This window comes from Canis lupus, chromosome 35 (genome assembly GCF_003254725.2).
Source record: "Canis lupus dingo isolate Sandy chromosome 35, ASM325472v2, whole genome shotgun sequence".
Taxonomy (NCBI): domain Eukaryota; kingdom Metazoa; phylum Chordata; class Mammalia; order Carnivora; family Canidae; genus Canis; species Canis lupus.
In genome coordinates this window covers 13,585,177-13,608,515 of record NC_064277.1, presented here as the reverse complement: position 1 = coordinate 13,608,515, position 23,339 = coordinate 13,585,177, and the positions used below count along the sequence as shown (strand labels likewise).

Here is a 23,339-nt window from a genome sequence, read left to right as displayed (position 1 = left end):
AGATCCCTTCTCCTGCAACCCCAGCAAATAATCGGGCTCTGTTGGGTTCTGTGAGTGCAGCTCAGTGTTTTCTATGATGAAACCTCCTAAGAATTTTTATGAAAACAAAAACCACAGGCTGTCTTTTGGAAAGATGTGGAGCTGATACTCATGTCTGTATTTGTGTCTTGGGACATCCCAAGGTGAAATTATTTGAACTATAGATCTAACTCCATAGACAAAGGAGGGCCTGGAGAATCAAGCTTTCCCTGGCAGTGGAGACAAAAACAAATATGATCATCTCCCTTCTTCGATCAAGGCAGTTCACTGTCCTTGATAAATCCTGCCCTACCCAACTTACTCTGCTCTCTCTTGCGCGCACGCACACACACACACACACACATAATCTTTTCTCATACCAAACAGTAGGTGCAAACTGTGGAGTCTGATTTCTCCATGATGTTTTTAGCCTGAATCAACGCAAGCTAATGAAGGGTGCCCCCCATCCTCCTCTTTCCTGAACTGTAACCCTAATGGCCACGAAGCATTTGGTTTCTTTCTTTTTTTTTTTTTAAGCATTTGGTTTCATTGTGTATTTATCCTCTGAAAGCAACATGCCTTCCATACCAAGTCAATTCCTTCCTTTTAACAGAAGCACTTTGTCAAAGATTCATGGCCACTGCCACCTTCTCTGCTGCCATTTTTGTTCTTTCTTGTTCTAATATTACTCTAAGGCTTACTATTTGCCAGATGCTGGGCTCAGCTCTTAGACCTCTTACCTCATTTAATCTTCACAACACACTTATTAGGCAGACAATGTTCTTATTCTTAGTCTAGAGATCTGCCAGCTTAGGCTGCCAAAGGGGCAAAATTTGTCAGTTTTGCTTCAAACCTGGGTAAGGAGCTCTTAATTACCATGCCAATGGTCTCCCCAGCACTTTTGGTAAAGCATTTGGGAAGGGAGTTGATTCCACTGAAAGGGAATCTACAGCTTTTACATTTTATGAACCTTCATCTTTATAAAGAGCCATGTTCCAAAGAGGATTCACCTATACTTTTACAACTATTATAACCACCTGTACTAGGCTGCTCCTATCATTTTGAGGGTAATGGATCTATCTGAGAATCTTGAGTGAAACCTGAGAAATCCCAGGTACAGAGACTCTGATTGTACACATCCTTCTGAAGTCAAAACCCCCATTCTTTCAATCCCCAGGCCAGTGGTCATGCATGTAGTCAAATGATCATGGGCTACGTAGTGGCAAGGCAACTAGGAGGATAGATTCAGGGCATCCTCGGGCACAAGGGGGTGCTGTTGCATAGAGGTCCACCTGCCATAAACACCCTCCCTGAGGAAGGGCTCAGCCAATGTGACATCTCTAGAACTTCATCTTGGGTTCTGGTTCTCAAACTAGTTTACAGATATCTTAGCACTTATTCCAACATTTTATGAGTAGTTTTAAATATAAAAAAAGAACACTCCCTATTCACATGCACTCATCTCATGACATGAAGGATGTGACAAAGAAGCAAGAACATGGAATTATCTTGGCTTTCCTTTGACTCCCTAATATCAGTGTGGGCCATCCACACACTACTCATGGGATCAAATCTCTTTGGAAAGCAAGTTGGGAAAGGGCCAAGTTTTATAAAAGAAACCCAACAACTATCAAAATGTCGATATAGCATTTTATGGACTCCCTTGTCCCCATGGACCAGTGGTTCCTGTGTGTCCATATCTTGGAGTACTTTTAGCTGCTGTGTCACTCACTGGCCTCCCTACTTCCCCAGAAGAACTCCTAGAAGACTATGGGAAGGTCTTATTTGTGGCTTTCTTTGTTTGGAATGACGGAAAACATGAAAAATGAAAGGCATTCTCTCAGGCTCAGAACACCACTGTAATAATAAGGATAATGACCCAATAGAGCTTCAAATTTTTATAGTGCTTTATGCTTTTCCAAAGCATTTCCACATATGTTATTGCAATCTACTCAGACAACAACCTTTCGGTTTACCATTGAAAAAGTAGAAATCATGAAGACCATGATTGAGATCATACAGTCAGGTAGTGGGACAACGGGCTAGAGCCCAGATTACACAATCGGCCCAACATTTCCATCAGGTCATCACCTAGCTCACTATCCTGTGGTCATGTTCTCTGGCTTCTCTGACATTGTACTTACTCTCCATACTGAGGTGACTTGTCTGTCAGCCCTGACAACTACAGATGTAGATTTCTAAAGGAGAAAACAAGACAAATCCTTCTTTGACAGGTATCTATGGATTTAAAAATAAATGTGGCACTCTTCTTTATTGCTTCCTTATGGGTGTCTTTCCCAGATGAAAAAGCCCCATTGGGGAACACTTCATCAACTTGTTATTTCTATGTACAGAAATACTCCTTAGTTCTAGCAGAGCCTTCACACCAGGAAATTATTTGCTAAATATTCCCCACTGTCTTACAGTTTGGCCTGTCGATTTCTCCCAGACATAAACCATCTGGGTTAGTACAAGAAAACACAGCAAATTCAAAAAGATGTTTCCCAGATGTGCAGAGGACGGCAGTCGTCGAGAGTCTATCACAGGGCCAGCTCCAGGCATCAGAATTTCCCAAGACCCTTTTCCAACTGTGTCTCACCATAGCTTGTATATGACTGAAAAGATTTCCAAGAGGTTGACCAGATAGCTGAGAAAAATGCTAAAAGGTAGCTGTGAAGCAGCAGCACGAGGGACTCCCTGCAGGTGGCCCCATGCTACATGGTCATGTAATGGCTTCCAAAGTCCTGCTCACAAAAAGTGGGCCGGGACCTGCTGTCAGGGATTTCAGAAGGACTTCACAGGAAGGAATGCCTTCTTCGGTGTGGGGGCTCATTCTTCTCTTGTCCTGTGGGACATACAGGCACACCACTGAGCCTTCTTCGCCTTTAGGAAAAACAACCTGCAGAGATCCTGCTCATACCACTTCTGTCTTGTGAAAAGTCACTGACTCCAAATGCTTATGTGGGGAGGTGACCGGGAGAAAAGCTCGTTCCATGCGAGGCTTAGAAAAATCTGGAAAAATACTCTGTTGTTGTGCAAACTTCTGAAAAATAAGAGTTAAGTTGAGAAATTAATAACTGAGAAAATGCATCATTCCCTTAATGCTGGCTGGCCAGCTCATTCTGGCAGCCTCACTCACTCTACAAGTGGGTTCGTACTATTTCACTGGCAGCTCCAGACTGACCAGAAGATGCTCTGACTACAGACCGAGGCCATTTCAAGCCCCTACTGTTTGTTATCTGCCTAGAAAATCATTTGCCAACAAGAAACTAAAGTCACTCATTTTTAAAATTTACTCTCCAGTAATTCCAATTATCTTGCGTGCAAATGACTCTAATGACCAAATTGAAAGCTCCTGGAGGGCAGGAACTATGTCTTATAATCTTTTTATGTCCCCTGCCAGTGCCTAGCTTAGTGCCTGTACACAGTAGGTGCTCCCTGGGGTCTTTAGATGGACAGATGTTCAAAATAGCACCCAAGAGAGAAGTACATGGCCAGAGAGACAAGGAAGTGAATGGAGGGGGCCAATGAGTGAAAAGCACTGGCCCAGAGATAGCTCTTGGATGAGCTCTGTCCTGGTCCCTAAGTAGCCAGTCCATCCTGATGGCATTGAGACATACAGGACAGATCACCTCCTAGTGGGTCAGGACCAGAGCTGGCCTTGGTCCCCTACAACTTTGGGAAACCAAGGTGTGCAACCGTGCAGAAAGAGGTTCAGGGTCTTTGAGCTGGAGGGTCTGCTACCAATAGCTCAAGGGCATGCCAAGGACATTTAAGTCCTGGCCAGCCATCCTCCATCCCAGGACACTCCCTGTATATACCCCACTACCCTGGCTTCTCAGGGTTAATTCTCAAGCAGTGGGTGGAAGTTCCAAAAATATAAGAGGAGAACCCACCAGAAGGAAATAGTTCAAGAACAGGAGATAGAGACTGATCTACCACCGTGGCTGTGCAGGGTAACCAGCCTCTGGGAAGAGGGGTGCCTCTGCCCCAGGACGGTGGGAAGTCGGTGCTGTGCTTTCTACCATTGTACCCACCAGGCCTTTCTCAAACCTTCCTCACACACCTTATTTTGTTTTCTCCTTGCAGTGCTGTGTGCAGACCAAGCAGATTGAAAACAAGTGGGGCCCTTCCAGCAATGATCTTCACGGTGCAGGTGGGGGGAGTGTGCTCGACAAATGCAGGGTTCAGAGAAGAACATCTCTCGCCACCATTAAATGATTCACACTATCTACCAAATATATTCAGATTGGCACCCTGGGTGTTCTTTTCATAATAATAGGTGTTTTTAAAAAGATACTTACACAAGTGAAAATAATGAGTGTTAAGTAGAAGACGACCAGAGCCAGCAGGCAGTACAATCTCAGCTCTGTATTTCTGAAAAGTCTCTTTGCGTTCCTTAGGGCATCCTTAAAAAAAAAAAAAAAAAAAAAAAGAGTAAAATGTGAAGCCATTTAACAGGACTTTCCTACCATGATAAAAAGCTGAGAATGCTTTGCGCTGGTGTTTTTTCAGTTCTGCTTGTCTTCCACTCCTAAGCTCACGTCTGTGCCACTGGGAAAGAAGAGCAAGAGCAACAGCCGTGACAGTAGTGACGGGAGCGGCTGGTGCTTACTTGTGCACCTGCACCTGTGCCTGGCTGTGTGCAATGGGCTGGGCCTACAACATCTCAATCACAGGAGGCAGGCCTGAGGATCCCCATCCTACAGATGAAGGGCTCGGGGTGCAGAGAGGGTGCAGAGAGGCTGCGGGAGTAGGGCAGGTGGTGGAGCCGCGAGTCCGGGCCAGACTGACCCTGCTGCCCATCTGCCTCCACTTCAGGTGCTGGGCCTATCCTGGCTTCTCTGATGTCCTCACAGCAGATGACACACCATTTGTTAATCTGAGTTACCTAGCTTCGGTGGTGCTGTGCAGAACGCTAGGTGTTCTCACCTCAGGAGGACTAGGGCTGAAGGAACAAGGCAGGCAAGCTGCCCAGCTAGTACTGAAGGAAGAAGTCGGCACATTTTTATAGAATCATGAAAGCTCCTCTGCCAAGGCCGGCAGCAAAGGTGGGCTAGGGGCTCCCCTGTGGCTGCAGCACTTGGGGACGCAAAGGAAGGAGGAGCCAGGCCTTCAGCCCAGGAGGAGACGTGGAAGGGACAGCCAGCCCTCACTCAGATGTGACATGCAATGTGTGCTGGATCTGCTGGAAGGCCCAGGCAGGAGCAGGTGGATGCAGACAACTGGGGGGTGGGGGTGGGGGGTGGGCAAGGGGATCCTCCCTGGGGCCCTGAATGGGCCTTGGTATAGCTGGCAACCTGTGAGGCTGGATTCAAAACTTCAATAGCAGGGGTGGGATGGGTTCACGCCACGGTCCATGACTCAAGAAAAGAAAGGTGGAGAGCGACTGTCCTAATGGCTCCTAACATTTATGCGACACTCCATGTACTCCAGGCACGGGACAAGGCACTTTTGTGTGACATCCCATTCAACCTTCACCATCAGCGCTTGTGGGAGACGTGTTCGCCCCCATCTGAGAGATGAGAGAACTGAGAGTGGCCCAAGGTCAACACACTCAAGTGCCATCGCTCCTAACTGAACCAGATCCAAGTGACTCCAGAGTCTGACCAGCGAGCTCACAGGCAATGTTGGCCTCGGGAAAACAAAGGAGAGGAAGGCAGCTGTTCTCCATTTCTCTCAGCTCCACTCCCCACACCACATGCCTTCCTCTCTCTGCTGTCCCCTGCAAGGTGGCTCTCCTCCATCACTCTCGCAAGTGCGAGTATTCACGGACAGCCTCCTGTGGGGCTGGCGCGGCGAAGAACAGCAGCCAGCGTGTGGTGTCCAGTGGAGCTAGGGCGTGAAGACAAACAAAAGCAGCAGAAGGGGCCCCAGACTGAGAAGGGCAGGGTGTGTGCGTGCGTGTATGTGTGTGTGTGTATGGTGAGCCCTACACAGCGACCGTGTTCTTGTGAAAAAACTAATATTCTTAAGTCAGATTCCCGCTAAAAGGAGAAAGTCATTATGGTACAAAAATCAGGCACTCTTGTGACAACAACGTGTTTGTCATTTCAAGCCTCAGCCACGAAAAAGCACTGGGCAAAAGTCAAAGGCAAGGCTTATTTTAAGCTCCATAAAGAAAAATAATGGGGGGAAAAAATCCAAAGAGATAATCCTCGTCCTGGAGCTCACTTCTTGGTATTACTGCATAGAGCAAAAACGTGTATTCTATCACTGGAACATTATTTTCTCGCTATTTCTTGAGTTGAGGTATTGGGCAATGTAATTACTGTAAATGGGAGGGAAATGCTATTCTCATGGTAGAAAGGTGGCCACATGATACAGCCCCCTTAGGCCGGGTGAGAAGGCGCAAGCGAGCGGAATATCATACAGTAACCTGATGTGTTCTGGACTACACAGTTTCTCTGTCCTCCAAAAATTAGTCTGAGATACTTCCTATTTGCTTCAAAGGGCTCTTGTATGAATCAACAACACCCGGATTAGTGGTTTGGCTACATTTGGCATCTGTCCGACTAGGGTAGATCTGTCCTTATTAAGGAAGGAAGGAAGGAAGGAAGGAAGGAAGGAAGGAAGGAAGGAAGGAAGGAAGGAAGGGAGGGAGGGAGGGGGGAGGGAGGGAAAAAGTTCTGACACTCGCAGGAGAATTCAGCTTTGAGCCACAGACAGGATCTGAAGCTCTGGGTCAGACTCCAGTCGAGAGGATGAGTCCGAGGACCCGACTGCAAGTGCACACCCCTGCTGCCAGGAGGGACCAGGTACAGAGGTCACCTCACCTGTCACCTTCAAGGTCACAGTGCCGCTTTGGTTTCTCTGCCCGTCCAGCTCCTCCACGGTGCACCTGTATGTCCCTGAGTCGGAGGTGGTAGTGTTTCGGATCTTCAAGTGCAGCCTTTCCTCGGGGGCCGCTAAGGAGCCTTCCTTCTGAGAGTGCAGACCGTCCCGGAGCTCCTCAATCTTCTCCTCGCCGCCCTCTGTGAGCTGTTGAAAGAGAATCCCACTGCATCAGGCTGTGACGGAGCCTGCAAACACTGCTCCCCGACCCCGCCACCACCACCAGGGTTCCACCTCTGGGTTTCATAACATCCATCCTCAGCTAGTTTTTTTTTTTTTTTTAACAAAATATTATGTACATATGACCTTCAGGGGAGGAGGAGAAAAATCTATGAAAATTCTTTAAGGCTCTGTTTTCTGGAATCAGATCAGGCTCGAATTTCATGATCCTGCGTACCCCAGCTTCCAGCCCCGACAAAGCAGAGTGCTGCTGCTGACGATAACGACGTGCTGACAAGGGTTATGAGATGAAGTACGTGAATCACTTTGAGTCCCATTTTGTTGCTGATCGTTCTGTATTAAATGTTCTCTTGTGTTCTTCAGATATCAACTCACCCACTGATTGATTCCTAGTTTTGTATCTCAGCTCTTTGTCTGGAAATGCTCCTAAACTACAAACCACTGCCCGACAACCCCAGTGAAAAGCACAGAGATGCATCAGAAACACCCCCTCTAAGTGGACATCTTGTTCTTCCAAACCTGGGTTATCTGTGGGGCCGCGCATGATGTCACAGGTCGTAGCACCCTGCCTCTCTGCCAGGGCGGGAAGGCAGCTGGCAGCGGTGCCATGTGGACACTTTACATGTCAGATCATGTGCTGGTCATACCAAGATGTACATGGAAGGACACTGACCGCTTAAATTTTCGTAGCCAGGACAGACCAGCCTGACCGTGGGAGATGCCAAATTCAGCCCACCTAACCTGGCTGGGTCTCTCTCCCTGAACTATCTTCTTGGTCAAATCGGTGGGGTCTTTTCATCATCTAGTACTTCAGAGATTAGGCCACCACATTACCACCACATTCTCCCAGATAGACTTTCAGTTTGCCTAAGTAGCTTGCCCGCTGGTCCTCCACTGAAATGTTTTCCAGCTTCTAAAACTGATTTACACAAATGGGGAAGGCAAGTCGTTGTTCTCAGAGCTCAGGGACAGCCCTTGCCCTTGGCTGGATGGCCAGGGACCAGCAGGGAGCATGAGACTCAGTGGCATTCCTTACCTGTCCCTACCACAGGGACAGCACCAAGGAGCCACCCCAGGGAAAGACACAGCGACTAGCAGGTCTCACTGCCGTGCCTTCACCTGCCTTTCCCCGCGGTTACTCTGGGCTGGGAGGCGGCAACTCCTCTTCCGCTCTCCAAGGGCCATCGGTGCGGAGAAGCAGCAACCAGTGAGGCAGGGGCAGCTCAGGGAAGAACACGCACACACTCGGTACACACACAGCACACACTACACACGTGCTGCACACACATTACACACACTATACATTGCACACGCCAAAAATACTACACACGTGCTATACACATACGCACACAACACACACGCACTATACACACACTACACACACTATACGTGCACTACACACACACGGCACACACACTACACACTTGCTGCACACACATTACGCACACTATACATTACACACACCACATGCCACAAAAATATTACACACATGCTGTACACATACACACACAACACACACAACACACATGCACTCTACAAACACCACACACACTATTCATGCACTACACGCACCACACACACACTACATACACACTACACACACAGCACACACTGCAAACATACTACACGCATGCTGTACACACGCTACACACACAGCACACATGCACTACACACACACTATACACACACCCCACACACTACACATATGCAACCCACACGTGCGTACTCCACACACAACACACACCATGTACTACACACACTCAGTGGCTTCTGCTTAATTTACTAGGTGAGGGAATGCACCTCCAGGTCAAGAGAAAGCCAGGGCTCCAGCTTCCACCGCCTTCGCCTTCGGTGCTGGTTATGCTTGTTAGCATTCTGCGGAGCGGGCTACAGAGACATCTGGTGGCAGATTTACCGCTCCCGCAAGGAACCCTGCTCCACTCACTGCCAGCACACGGGGCTGAGACTAATGGCTTCTCTCAGGCAGAGTCTATGAAAGTAAATCCCATTTCTTGACGGTTCTTCTTGTGTTGAAAGGTCCCTTCCTAAATAATCAAGGATCTACAGACTGGAGCCTTTAGATGTTCAAAAATAAAGCAAAAAACAAGGAGTGCCCAAGGAAAGTTAGGAGGGGCTAAAGCCATCCAACTGAATCTGGTGTGTGTGGCATGTGTAGTGCATGTGTGTGGTTAAACATCCAATTTAACCCAGGTTTTCCCTTTTCAAGCCTAACTGAACCAAAAACTGCAGCCTCATCGTGTGTTCATGCCTGTCCCCTCCTCCACACGTGGCAGAGGGGCTCCCTCCTACCAGCGCTACTGAGGGGCAGGTGCCCAGGACCCCAGGGCCCATGTGTCCCGAGATCTGCCCTCACACCTCCACGAGACCAGTTTGAACGAACTCAGCCCAGTCTCTGCAGTCTCCACTGATGTCTCATCCTGCTTTTCTTTCCTGAATTTACCTCCAAATACATCAACTCAGGTTTATTTCTAATAGATTTCAGCGGACTCTGCTTTGCTAAAAACCTTGCATCTGGAAGGACGGAAACTTGGTTGCAGCAAATATTTTGAGATTATTGATCTCCGGGTTTCTCCTTGGGGTCCCCTGGTCCCATCCAGTGATCCTTCTCTCAACTCAGAAAGATCCATCTGAAAGTCAAGATCAACACTGCAGACCCCTCTGGAAGGGGCGGAAACATAAACTATTATGTTTATTTATAAAAAGTGGCCCTATTATCATGCCGGCTGAAGCGAGTGTGTGCAGATGATCAATGCTGGCTGGCGGTGGCCTTCCACCTATTTGCAGAAAAGAATTCCCTTTAAAAATCAGCAGTAACAACAGTGAACAGTCGCTTATTTGATGGTCAGATTTCCATGGGCCTGTGGCTAAACCTCCAGTGGCCTCTAGTTATTTTCAACCAGCAAAACAAAGGCAGAGTGAGATCATGAGAAAAACAGAGGGCAGACAGAAAGGCAGAACAAGGAGTGCCAAAGCAACCTACAGAATTTTGATTGATCCATCACACCCATCCGTGGGGTCATCACAAAATATCTCAACTCTCATTGAGGCCATCTTGCAACCTCTTCCTGGCTTTTCCTGAAAGACCCAGAAAACTTACTGGTTGAACTTGGGAACTCTTGCTAAAGTCATGAGCAGCGGTCTTTGCCTGATGACTAACTACCGCAGAAGGAACCCTCTGTGAATTCACACAATGCACCTGGAAACATTTCAGAATGCTCCCTCTAGCTTCAAGCTGTAGGTACACACAACGCCTATTCCATCCCTTCTTTATGCCATTTCGAGATAAACCTTCTCATGTGACTCCATCTGGGGATTCTGGGACTTGCCTACAGCTGCAAAAATAGTCGTAGATTTTATGTTCGTGTTGCACGCTCAAAATGCAAGCAGGTACCACCAGTACTGAGAGACTTTTTATGCAAAAGTTCAGATCATTAACTTCAGTTCTGTGCCCAAGCAGCTACCAGGTGAGTCTGCTGTGGCAAGAGCTGCACCATTCAAGAACCGGAGGAGACTTTCAGAAAGAGGCCAATGAAGCAACCAGCACATGGGCCATCCTCAACTTTGCTTTGTTTTATGAGTTCTTATAAACATTTGAGCTGGCTCAAAATCAACCACTGGCAAAGAACAGCTCTTAAACATTCCAAATCTGAAAGTGTTTCATTGCCTCTCTGCAAAAGCATTTTAGGAAATAGTAATTTATAACAAAAGGAACCCTCAGATTCATTCACAGCCAAGCATAATTGATGGGGACTATTTAATGCGTACTTTACAAAGCTAATATTGTAGTGTGCTAAACCACAACACGATTTGGGCAAATTAATTCCTCAAAACACTCATCCCAATTATGTTTTAAAAATCCACTCTCCATGCATTAACTCTTACGCTGACAATTCTATATTTTTGATTGGATTAGAGAAGGGTAAAATACAGGACATCTCATTTTCAGAAAGCCGAAGGATATTTGATTTGTCTCAAGGCCCTCTAGAAGACTAAATAATTTAAGCAGCATATTCTCTCTCTAAAATGGAGATTTGACCTTAAGGAAACCACAAGCCCCAAATTAAATAAACTCTTTAATTTGCTCAACGCTAAAGCAAGCAAATACAAGAATTAATTTTAAGGGCATGTGAATTAAGTGGAGTTTTTTAAATGATGGACAAATTTGAAGTCGAATAAAAGAAATCAAATAAAGATTTAATATGTTTGAAATTGAACTAATATTTCAGTCAAAAATCCTATTATGGTAGAAAGTTATTTTTTTAAGTTTAAATAATTTTATCCAAATACATGCTCACCTTCTAGATTACCATGTTTAAATAGAAGAGAGTAATTGTTCCATACCTACAGCAAAGAAAGGATTTAGATCACAAACCTGGAATTCAAATTTACCAGACATGAGATCTGTTAAGAATGTGATAGAAAACTAGAAGAAAAGGAAGAGATTTTTTTTTTCTGATGGGCAAAATGTGTGTGCTTATATATACATATAAATATTTAACTCAACAATTTGATTAAATGTATTTAAAGGTATGGACGTTATGTATTTAAACATGGTTTGAGAGTAATCTGCTATATTCCAATCACACTGAACAGCTTTTTCTTTATTGCATTTCTCATGCACTAACTTTCATGTACCTTGGTTTCTAACTCAATTAAAGTGCCAATATAATCCCCATTCATCATAAAAACAGCTCTTTATAACGTGCAAAATAGTTTGGCTCGGAGGTTGATGTCATAATGAGGGTAGAATGTATGCGCATTAACATCGTTTTTTTCTAAGTGTAGTTTTATTGGAAAAATGATTTTCCACTTTGAAATTTACTGGGTCTAATAGACAGAGCTGAATTTATGGCTGCTAAGAGAGTTATGAGTATGGCAGAGGCAACGTAATTAAGAGCACAGGTTTTGGAGTCAAACAGACCTGAAAGCAAACTCCAGTCCTACCATGGCTAGTTCTGCTCTTGGCCTACTGACCAAACAGCTCTTGGGCTCCCATCTGCTCAGTGGACACTAGGGTAATTGCATCTCATCAGGGTGGTGTGAAGACATCCATGATGATGGGCGCGGATGGTATGGCATAGTGTCTGTTCATCACACACGGAGCCCTAAACATGTTACTCTTCTCTCTCATTTTCCCAGCCCACATTCTAAATAGTTCCCAGCACATTGGAATTATTCAAAGAGCATTTGCTGAGTGAATGAGTAAATTTTAGAGAAAACAAGGGAGTTACAAGGGCACTGGCTTTGGAATCGAAGGCCCAAAGTCCAGATTCGTGGTCAGTTAGCTGGGTCTTCTTCAGTAAAGTACCTCATCTCTGAGTCTCATTTCCCCAACTGTGACTCTCTTACTTGCCACATGAAGCTATTTTAAGTATCAAAAGGGAAAATACATGAAAGTGCTTTACAATTGGTAAGGCTGGTCATAGAATTTGTTCTTATGTCTCATAGCTTTCCATTCTATCCATGTTCTTGGTCATTCTTTCCTGCTGATACTTCCCGTCTCCTCCTTGGCAACGTTGTTCTAGAAGTTCCAACCTCTGCTCTAAAGAAAAATTATTTTTCTACCCACAATGTGTCCAAAATATCCACAACATTCTGGATTTTCTAAAGCATCATGATAATAAATGTGGCAAAACTCTTTGGAACTGGGATTTGCCCATTCATTGTTCATGCAAACCATCCTTCTTCCATTTGCCATCTTGTAGGTCCGGCTGGACCTGGAAGGGGCACTCCTATGACTCCGAGTCACGTCCTTCAGAGGGCACTACACCTGGTTCTAGAGAGGCACATGTAGCTCAGGCCTGACATCTGTGACCAGAGAGATTGGCTCTGATAGCCACACGACCCAATCAAAGCCACTTAAATATAATCAGACATTTGTTGAGATATTAGAAGAGAGACACTATCTTTTCCTTTGCACATGATCCCGAGAGGGTACACAAGACTGCAGCTATCAGCTATTACCTCTCTGCCATGTGGATGGAGGCTGATGATAAAACTAATATGAAGAAAGAAGACTTGAGGGACAGAAAGACACCACGTCCTAGGGATATCCATGAACCTCTAAATCCAGCTGTATTTGTTTCCTATGTTGCCATAACAAAGTACCATGAACTGAGCGACTTAAATTAACAGAAATGTATGTTCTCAGAACCCTCGTGGACTGTTGGTGGGAATCCAAACTGGTGCAGCCACTGTGGAAAACAGTATGGAGGTGCCACAAAAAATTAAAAATAGAACTACCCTACTTCCAAAAAAAAAAAAAAGAACTACCCTACTTCCACTACTGGGTATTTACCCAAAGAAGATGAAAAGGCTAATTTGAAAAGATGTATGCATCACTACACTTACCACAGCATTATTTACAGTAGCCAAAATATGGAAGCCCCCCAAGTGTCCACATTGATAGATGAATGAATAAAGAAGATGTACGGTGTGTGTGTATACATACATACAGCCATAAAAAAGAATGAGATCTTGCCATTTGCAACAACACATATCTAAATGGCATAATATAAAGTGAAATAAGTCAATCAGAGAAAGACAAACACCATATGATTTCACTCATATGTGGAATTTAAGAAACTAAATGAATGAACAAAGAAGAAAGAAACAAAAAAAGAAAAGAGAGACAAACAAAAAGCAGACTCTTAACTGTAGAGAAGAAACTGAAGGTCACCGGAGGAAAGGTGGGTGGGGGGGGATGGGGGAAATAGGTGATGGGGATGAAGGATAACTCACCATGATGAGGACTGAGTAATGTATAGAATTGTTGAATTGTTATATGGCACACCGGAAACTAATATAACACTATGGGATAACTATACTGGAATTAAAATTGTTTTAATAAAATGTAAAAAATAAAGAAAAGTATTTTCTCATAGTTCTGGAGGCCAAAAGTCCACAAGCGAGGTGCTGACAGGGCCAGGCTCTCTCTGAAGGCTCTAGGGAAAAATCTGTTTCGTGCCTCATTCCTAAAGCTTCTGGCATTGCCAGCCATCCTTGGCATTCCTTGGCTTGTGGACACAGCAATCCAGTCACTACCTCCACCTTAGGGTGTTCTCCCTGTGTGCCATGTCTGTATCTCTGTTTTCTTATAAGGACACCAGTCACTGGATTAGGGCCCACCCTAATCAAGTATGAGCTCACTTTAAATTGATGACATCTGCAAAGACCTTATTTCCATATAAGGTCACATTTGCAGATACCAGGGATAATCTTTCTGTGGGAAACAATTTTACCCACAACACCAGAGATAACTGAAGTGTGAATTACAATTTTGAAGTTTTTTCCATTTCGACTATATGAACTAATATATGCCCTTTACTTTAAGTGAGTTTTGCCCGGATTACAATGCTTCGCAACTGAAAGGGTGCTACTCACAGGTACACTTTGAACTGCCCCCATAAATAAATGTGTTACAGAGGGAGATATCTCCACATGTAGACCAGTCCTTCTTGTTCCTTGGGCTCACATGTTCCCCTCTCCTCAGGGAAGTGAGACATACAGGCCTAATCTGATTGAGAAACCAGAGTGTCTGGTCCAAGGTGATTATGAATTGTTTATGGCAACTGGCATCCTTTCTCCTGCAGGTTTTCTCCACCTGGATTTATAATCTTAAACAACTACTCACTCTTCTGGGATCTGTCATCTCTTAGAGATTTGGGACAAGAATATGCAGTAGACTAGTTGGTCTCGACAAAAACACCAGGTGATATAAATAAGCCTTGGGCTCCCAAGACTGTACCAATATTACATGACCCACACGGGAATTTTAACCAAATAGACCCCAGTGCAAAAACAAAAATCCAAGTAGGTCTATGGGTGTTCTTTAAATCTTGGGGAAGTACCTCTGGTTTGACTACAGCTTTTGGTAGAAAATTTGGGGTTATCAGTGGAGTGGCCAGGAAAAGCTTATGCAAACGATTTCAGATGAAGAAACCCTTTTTTAGGTAATGAATCTCTTTTTAACCCTGCTTTACACTAGACCTTCCCTTACATCACTGAGACCTTCTCCTAACTTCCTCTTCTGTGTAGTGACATAACCAAATATAGAACTAAGATAATGCTGTTTCTCACATGACCTAGGTTCCCCCTTTTATTCATGGAAAATAAGTGTTCGATTTCTGTTTAACCCCCAGCTGCCTTCTTCTTCCTCACTCTCTTGCACACTGAAAGACTGTAGTAATTTTGCTCTGATTTGTCACTGTCCCAAAATCTCAGTGATGGCTCATTCACAGCTGACTGAGACTTCTAGAAGCCCTCCAGGGCAGCCACATGCTGTATTGCCCACTCCTCTGTAGAACCATGAGGACACAATGGGTGGCCAGGAAAGAAAGGAAGGTAAATTTCAGCAATGTGCTGACGTCTTGGCTGAGTTGACCTGATTGGATTTTGCTGTAGTGAGGGAACAAGGCCTCCCTCTGGGACTCATCTTCCAGAATGAATCAGAGTGTGTCTTTCACCACAAGAAATACGCTTTTCTTTATAGATTTGTGTCATTACATCATCCTCTTTGCTTAAAAATTTTCAATGACTCCCTGCTACCAAAAGGAGTTCAAGCCATCATAGTTGGGCATTCAAGGTTCCTCACCATCTATCCCAGCCTTCTTTGTAACATCCCCCAGCCCTCTCCTGTGTAATTCTCCCTTCCAGATCACCAGTCCCCCCACTGGTTCCCCAAAATGCTTGTTGTGGATTCCTTTTCCTTGCCTTTGCTCTAGATGGTTCTCTGGCAAAAGTTCCCTGTTGATTTTAAGATGGCCAGCACAAGTCCCAGGGCTTGGAACACACTTGGGACTTAGAAATATTGACTAATGAAGTGTAAATATAAGAGACCTCTGAAAACCAACTTTATGTCTTTCGTGGTTTGACCTAAGGTAAAGCCCATAAAAATGATTCAACCAGGGCACGTAATATAGGTGCCAAAGTACACAGGATGACTTTTCTTTAATGCTAACTACATACATCGTTTTCATGCTTCAATGTTTCAGTGCTTCTATGTTTAGTGTGTTTGTTCCCTTTTTCTCCTAAAAACGTGCTCTTAAATTCTATCTTATAACAGATAAAACTCTAGAATCAAGGAGGTCTAGTGAGTGGCACACACTGGCTCCTTCGTGAGTCCACCAGCATTTATGTCTGTACAGATTACATCTGCCCAGACCATTCATCACCCTCAGGCCCTATGACGGGATCTGCTTCTCTCAATGCTTCCTTGCTTTGCGGTGCTTTATCACACAAGATGATGGAGACAGGAAATACAACTACACAGAAGAGGAGATTGGCAACATACATGGAAGACGGTTTCACAACAAATCCAGGACAAGCAAGCTCTGCATGGTTGACTATCCTGGAACTTTTGAAGCAGCTTCATGCAAACCATGAACCTGCTCTCGGCCAGCATCGAGGGCCAGGGGGACAGTCCATGATCTGCCGCAGCTGGGGCTCTTCTCACTATTACAAAATCAAGACTGACCTCTGAAACCAGTGTGACTTCCTCTTTCTTCCTTCCGTTGGAAATAATCTGAAAAGGGCATTTGTCTTGTGACGCATCTCTGTCCTCACCCCCGCAATGTCATCCTAGGTTGACACTAAATATCCTCTTTCGTTATGCATCGACATAGGTTATCCGGGCTCCTCGTGTGATACAAGATGGTACTACGTCTCCCTGATAAATAACCGCTTGTTATTATTAATAGCCAACATCAGCATGCTCAAACCCTCCATCCAGTATCATCCTCTCCCTCCAAACCTGGCGCAGCCTCATTAAAGAGAGCATGCCTCCGCTTAGGCTCAGCACGAAGCACAGGAGTAGCCCTTCCATGGATGTTCTTACTCCCGGCAGACATAAAAGACTCCCTGCATCGCTCGCAGCCAATGAGAGAGAGTGCTGGACCAAAGTCGGCTTGCATATTTTCTCAAAATACCTCCCTAAACAACCACAGTCAACTCACAACTTCGAAGGCTAAATTTAGCTACAATCCAGATGGATATGTGTATGCACATTTCTATTTCTTCTCAATCATCCACTCTGCCTTAACAGGTACATATGGAGAGGATAAGAGGAGGACCCAATGATGGATCTCAGTTAGAAGGACATTGGTCCATGGGAAGTAAGTCAGTTAAGAGGCATTGGACTATCTCCGCCCACTCTTGGCTCCCCCATGTCCCCTTGTGTATGTATTAAGCCTCCCCCAACCCCCTCTCACTGTACCTTTGAAACAGAGGATAAAATGGACACTGTTTCTTCCCCCACTCACCCTAATGTTTCAAACACTGATTGGATGCCCTCTGCTTTGGGTCTTTCTGTAAAAGGGACATGATAAGAAACACATGGTTTACATGGATCCTTTGGTAATCACAAGTAATCACTGCCAATTGGACAGTGGCAGGATGCCCTATGGTGCGGGAGAACCGAGTGGTACATGGAATTTTAAATTGTGAGTCACTATAACCATAATTGTGATATGTAGAAGCCCTGTGAGAATGTGAATCAATCTGGTGGATGGTTCAAAACAAGACAAAACAAAAAAAAAACAACCAAAAACCCCACTCCAAGGGACTCTCTGCTCTGCTTCTGCTCACAGCCCACAGTTGTGCAAAGAGGCCCGACAAACACTAGTGATGACAAGGGAGGTGACATGAGCGAGGCTAGCTGTGCTCATCAGGCTTAAAGTCCTCCTTTTAGAGCTACCTCTCCAGTTCACTAAAACATTTTACAAGAAAGGTATGTGGGGAAAAAAGACAAGCTGCTTAATCTTCTGTAAAACCAAGTATTTCAGTATTTCACCACTGACCTTATTCCCAGAATACTCTGTCCACTTTTGTTGTACAAACAAAATCAACACAAAGGTATAATTACTGGGCTGGAAAAGAACCACATCTACAGAACATGCTGAGACCTGTTAAAAAGTACTTGAAGGAACAATGCATTTTGCTTTCAAGGTATCTGAATAGTTTATTGGCATAGCACAGCTTCCCTGTCCACCACGACTTGATCACTGTTTACCTCTTTAAAAAAACAAAAAATAAACTATGGTATGATTTTGCAATGATCCTATTCCATGATCCAACAGAAAAAAAGAAAATGCCAAGAGACTGCTAATCTTTTTTTTTTCTTTAACAGAGTTTTGAGAGACCTTCAGGGTAAATCATGGAAGAACTGTGTTCAATAACCAAGCCCATACATTACAGAGTTACATCATCAGCTGACATCCAAGGAGAAGCCAAAGGTTAATTGCTATGGTTTACTGCATCATTCCAAATGACCTTGGGCAAGAAGATTTACCTTGACAACTGTCTGAACTTTACAGTCTGAAATTCCATCTACTTGTTTCATGAGTACTTTTTAATTACTCCCCTGGGGATATTAATATTATTTTTCTTTTTAAAATTCCTCTCAGGAAGAGATTGTGGTTTCATGTTTCCCCACCTCCTCTTCTTTAAGATAACTAAGTCCCTGCCCGGCTAGATCAAGGACACTTTTGTTTTCTTTAAGTAACTGAGGTAGAAAACAGAGACATCAAGACAGGCCTCTAAAAACTCAGGCTACTTGATTCAAATCCCATCTCCGTCATTGAGCCAGCTACGGAACAGTGAGTGGGATTGCTTCATTCCCTAAGGTTCAGTGTCCTCCTGTGTAAAATGGGAACAGTAGTAGCAGGACTTCTTTCTTAAGTCCATTGGGATAGTACAGTAAATACTTACCTCGGGGGTGCCTAGGTGGCTCAGTCGGCTAAGCGTCTGCCTTCAGCTTGGGTCATGATCCAAGAGTCCTGGGATCTAGCCCCACATCAGGCTCGCTGCTCAGCCAGGAGCCTGCTTCTCCCTCTTCTCCCCATTTGTGCTACCTGGGTCGCTATCTCTGTCTCTCAAATAAATACAATCTTTAAAAAAAAAAAATTAGAAAAAATATTCATCTCAGAGGTCGGCACAGAGAGAGCACTCAAATCATGTTTGTTTGTTTTTTCAAATCATGTTTTTACAATACTTTTTTTTACGCGCCGTTGTTTTTACTACAAGAACGATTTCAGAATTGTTCCCTTATCTGATCCCACACTGAATAAAGTGGAAATGAAGTCAGAATGATCACAAACCTACTTTCATACACAGTACCAAGCTCCAAGGCAGCAGCAACATGGCCAGTGTACCTAACCCACCGAGTGCCAGCCTGAATTCACTGAGCACCTTCCCGATTAGCAGGGCAAAGGCTGGTGTTGTGCAGAATACACAAAAGCAGTGTGCAGCACCATCCGGGAAACTGAAATCTAGCCAGGAGAGGAGTCACACACATGCCTGCACGTGCATGCATGCACACACGTGCACACACACACACACCCCCAAGAGATAACTGTCCTATGCTGCCTGGCTAACTGGCCAGATGCAGGTTTTGTTAGCAATTTGTTTTGTTTTTGTTTTTGTTTTGGTTTTTTTTGAGGGTAGAAGAGCCCTGCACTCTGTGGAAAGCAGCAAACGCAGAGATGTCCTCTAAGGCCAGGAGTTTCAATCAGAGCTGTGGAGCAAGGCTAGGCTGTCACATGCACTTGGCTGAAGCTAGAGGTGCCCTGGGGGCCCTAACCTCAAGCATGGAGGTGAGCGACAGAGCAGGGGCTGCTTGGCTTTGCAAAGGCGCCAGAACCGCAGTCTCAGCATCTGAAAATGTTCCAGTTGAGCAGAATCCTTAAAAAAAAAAACGCCCCAGAGCAACTCCCTTCTCTTCACAGCGACGCTGGCTGCTGCTGCAGTGAGCGCTGCTCTGCTCGCGCGCGGTCCCAGGCGCCCCCCTGGCGGGGCCTGGGGAGGGGGGGGGGGAAGCGCCAAGCGGCAGCGACCGGCGAGGGGCCAGGGTAGCCCACAAAGGGGTGGGGGTGGCCGACACACAACTACTCCCCGGGCAGCAAGCCTCGACCACGGCAGCCTGCGTCTCAGGCCTTCCTCGCCAAGCGCCTCGCCCTTGCCTCCCTGCCCCGAACTCCGGGCATCACAGTCCCCAAACACCAGAAATCAGAAATCTGGGGACACGCCTCCTGCCGGATACCCAGGTCCGCCGCGGGCCACAACCACAGGTGGCCTCCCGGATTCATCCAAATGAGAGTCTCCGCCTTCCCATCGGCTTCTCGGGATCGTTCCTCCCCCGCCACCTCCGGGGGCAGGACGAGGATTAGGTCCCCGGGGAGCAACCTCTGAGCAGATGCAGGAGCCGGGGAGGGGGCCGCGGGGAGGCCCGGGGCTCGGAGGCCGGCGGGGGACACAGGGTCGCAGCCCTCGGGGGTGGCCGCGCGCGAGCCCGCGGGCAGCGCCGCGCTTACCTTGGCCCAGGACACGTCGTAGGGGCCCCGGGGCTCCCTGCGGACGGCGCACGGCAAGTCCACCGCCTCGGAGCAAGCCACCTTCACCTCCCGCGCCGCGGGCGCCAGGCTGCAGGCTGCACGGGGGACAGAGAGAGCGGCGTGAGCCAGCGAGAGGGGACGGGGGGCCCCGGGGTCCCCGGGGTGGGGGCGCCCACAGGCGTCTGGGGTCCTACCGCAGCTCAGGAGCAGGAGCCGGAGGCCGCGCGACATGGCTGGGGACTGCCGGCCTGGGGAGCGCTCCGCCGCGCCGCTCTCTTGTACCCGCGCGCAGGGACTTCCCCCGGCGCCAGCCCCGGGGAATCCCCCGCTCCCGGCGGCCCGCCCGCCCCCGCGCCCGCCCCCGCGCCCGCCCCCGCGGGGAGCCTCAGGCCACGCCCCCGCCACGCCCCCGCCACGCCCCCGGCCCCGCGCCCGCCCCCGCGGGGAGCCTCAGGCCACGCCCCCGCCACGCCCCCGGCCCCGCGCCCGCCCCCGCGGGGAGCCTCAGGCCACGCCCCCGCCACGCCCCCGCCACGCCCCCGCGGCCCGGAGTCCGCGTGGCTGCGGCGATCGCCACCCGCGCGTAACGCGGGCCGCCTGGGCTCTGCGGGCGAAGGGGCGCGCGGGACGGCTCCGGGCCGAGGCTCCGGGCGAGCGCGGGCGGGGCCGGCCCGGGGCGGTCCCCTCTCCCCACGCGGGCCCGGCGAGACCCAGAGAGGTGGCGCCGCTGCCCGGGTCGCCCCCCGCAGAAGGCGAGGGTGGTGACGCCGGAGGTGAACCCGGGGCCCGCTCTTCCCCAGATGCTGCTGTAACCCGAGACTCCTTAGGCTCCCCGCGGAGGCGGAGCCCCTGGCCCCCTGCCTTCTGGCCTGGGTCGTCAGGTCCGCCTGTCCAAACGGTTTCAGCCAAAGGAGAACCTCTCCTATTAAAACACGCACACACACACACAGTTTGGGGGGAAAGACCAAAATAAAACAACAGAAGAAAATAGAAATCACCTTCTATTCATCCAGAAGTAAATTCTGTTAGTACTTCGGTGTCTTAGCTTCGGTGCACACATAGCTATTTTTATTTCTTTTTTTTTTTTTTTTTTTAATGTTATTTGAACTCAATTGGCCAACATAGAGTGTAGCACCCAGGGCTCATCTCATCATGTGCCTTCCTTTATTTTATGCCCATCACCCAGTTACCCTATCCCCCCACCCACCTCCCCTTCTGCAACCTTTTGGTTGTTTTGTTTCCCAGAGTTAGTCTCTCCTGGTTGGTCATCCTCTCTAATTTTTCTTTTTCTTTTCTTTTCTTTTTTTTTTTTTTTTTTTTTTTAGATTTTATTTATTCATGAGACACACAGGGCTAGAGAGAGAGAGGCAGAGACACAGGCAGAGGGAGAAGCAGGCTCCATGCAGGGAGCCTGATGTGGGACTTGATCCCAGGACTCCAGGATCACACCCTGGGCCAAAGCACCCAGGGATCCTCCTAATTTTTCATAGGTATTTTTAATGGGACATTCTGCATACGATTTTGTAACCTACTCTCTTTCAGCTGAATATTGTGCAAGAGTTTCCATATCATTAAAAAGTTGCAACAGTGTCATGTTGGGGGCTCAAGAATATTCCATCATACAGTTCTGTGTAAATTAGAACCAATTAGATCGTGTGAGACAGGATTAGTCTAAGGTTATAGTTAGTAGGCTCTCTTTGGTGGTGGTAGGGTGCTTCTTTGTTAGTAACATTACAAAAGATGCTGTGATTGTGGTGATGAACTTCCATGGAGATAAACCTTTGCTCTAGTATTATTTTCTTTGAATAAATGCCTAGAGGAAATTGTGCTAAGCCAAAAGGAATTTACAATTTTGTTAAATATTGCCAAAATTACCTCTACTGAGGTATTCTCAATCTGCATTCTCAACCTGCAGTGTATGAGAGTGCCTTTTTCCCCACATTCTTGCTGGCATAAATTGTCATCAAACACCTTCACCTTTGCCCTTGGAAGTGGTTATAGCAACTGACTGTGTCAGTGCTTTCCCCATAACCTTCGTCAAGCTAATTTTTTAATTAGGAAACTTTTAGGCCTACAAGTACAGAAAATAAAGGAATCAAACACATCTCTATGCAATATATTCATAGTAAAACATCTGTCCCTTGCTAGACCCCATTCCTGAGCATTTAAGCTTTTTTTCCAATTTTTCACAGTGATAAACAATGTTGCCTGAAGCTGGAGATAGTCAAATCCCCTGGCCCAGCAACCCCACCATGTTATCAGACGTTGACATCTTTTCCTCCAAAATGCACTCTCTTCAGAGTCTCTCTTCAGAGCGACTTGGCATCATCAGATTTTTTTTTTCCATTTTCACCAATCTAATGAGTCTGAAATATCAGATCTTTTTTGTTTAATCTGCATGACATTGATTACAGGAGGGAGGAACATCTCTTCTTACAGTTTGAAACTTTTGGGTTCCTCTTTTGAGGATTGCCAGTCGTATCGTTTGGCCTTTTCCATTGGAGCTGTTTGTAAATTCTGGGCCAAATCCTTTCTTGGTTATGTGCATTCCAAAGAGCTTTTCCAAGTCAGAGGTTTGTGTTCTTTACTTTGTTTATGATGCCTTCATGTACAAAAGGGTTTTTTAAAAATAATTTAATGTAGTCAAATGTCTCGGTCTTTTCATTTATGCTTTATGCTTCTGGTGCTGTGTTTAAGAAATCTTTTCCTACCCTGGGAACAGAAAAATGACCTCCTTCATTTTCTTTCAAAACTTTTTAAGTCATGGTTTTTTGTAAGCAGGTCTTTAATCCACTTAACTATGATTTGATGTAGAGATTTAACTTATTTTTTCCATATGGATAACCAGTTGTTTCAGTCCTGCTTACGAAAAGTCTTTATTTTCCACCATTGATTTGAAATACCATCTCTGTCATATACAAATTTCTTTATGTGTGTTTATAGTCCATCTCTCCCTGA

General features: G+C 46.3%; 1 protein-coding gene across 1 annotated transcript; it reads right to left on the bottom strand.

Moving 5' to 3' along the window:
* Positions 1-1,901: 1,901 nt before the first annotated feature.
* Positions 1,902-20,707, bottom strand: CD83 (CD83 molecule). The gene is given in 6 exon segments (XM_025444080.3): positions 1,902-3,061; positions 4,323-4,370; positions 4,372-4,427; positions 6,795-6,999; positions 20,361-20,476; positions 20,576-20,707. Coding segments are annotated over 6 exon segments (591 nt in total). The 5' UTR covers positions 20,613-20,707; the 3' UTR covers positions 1,902-2,932.
* Positions 20,708-23,339: the final 2,632 nt, after the last annotated feature.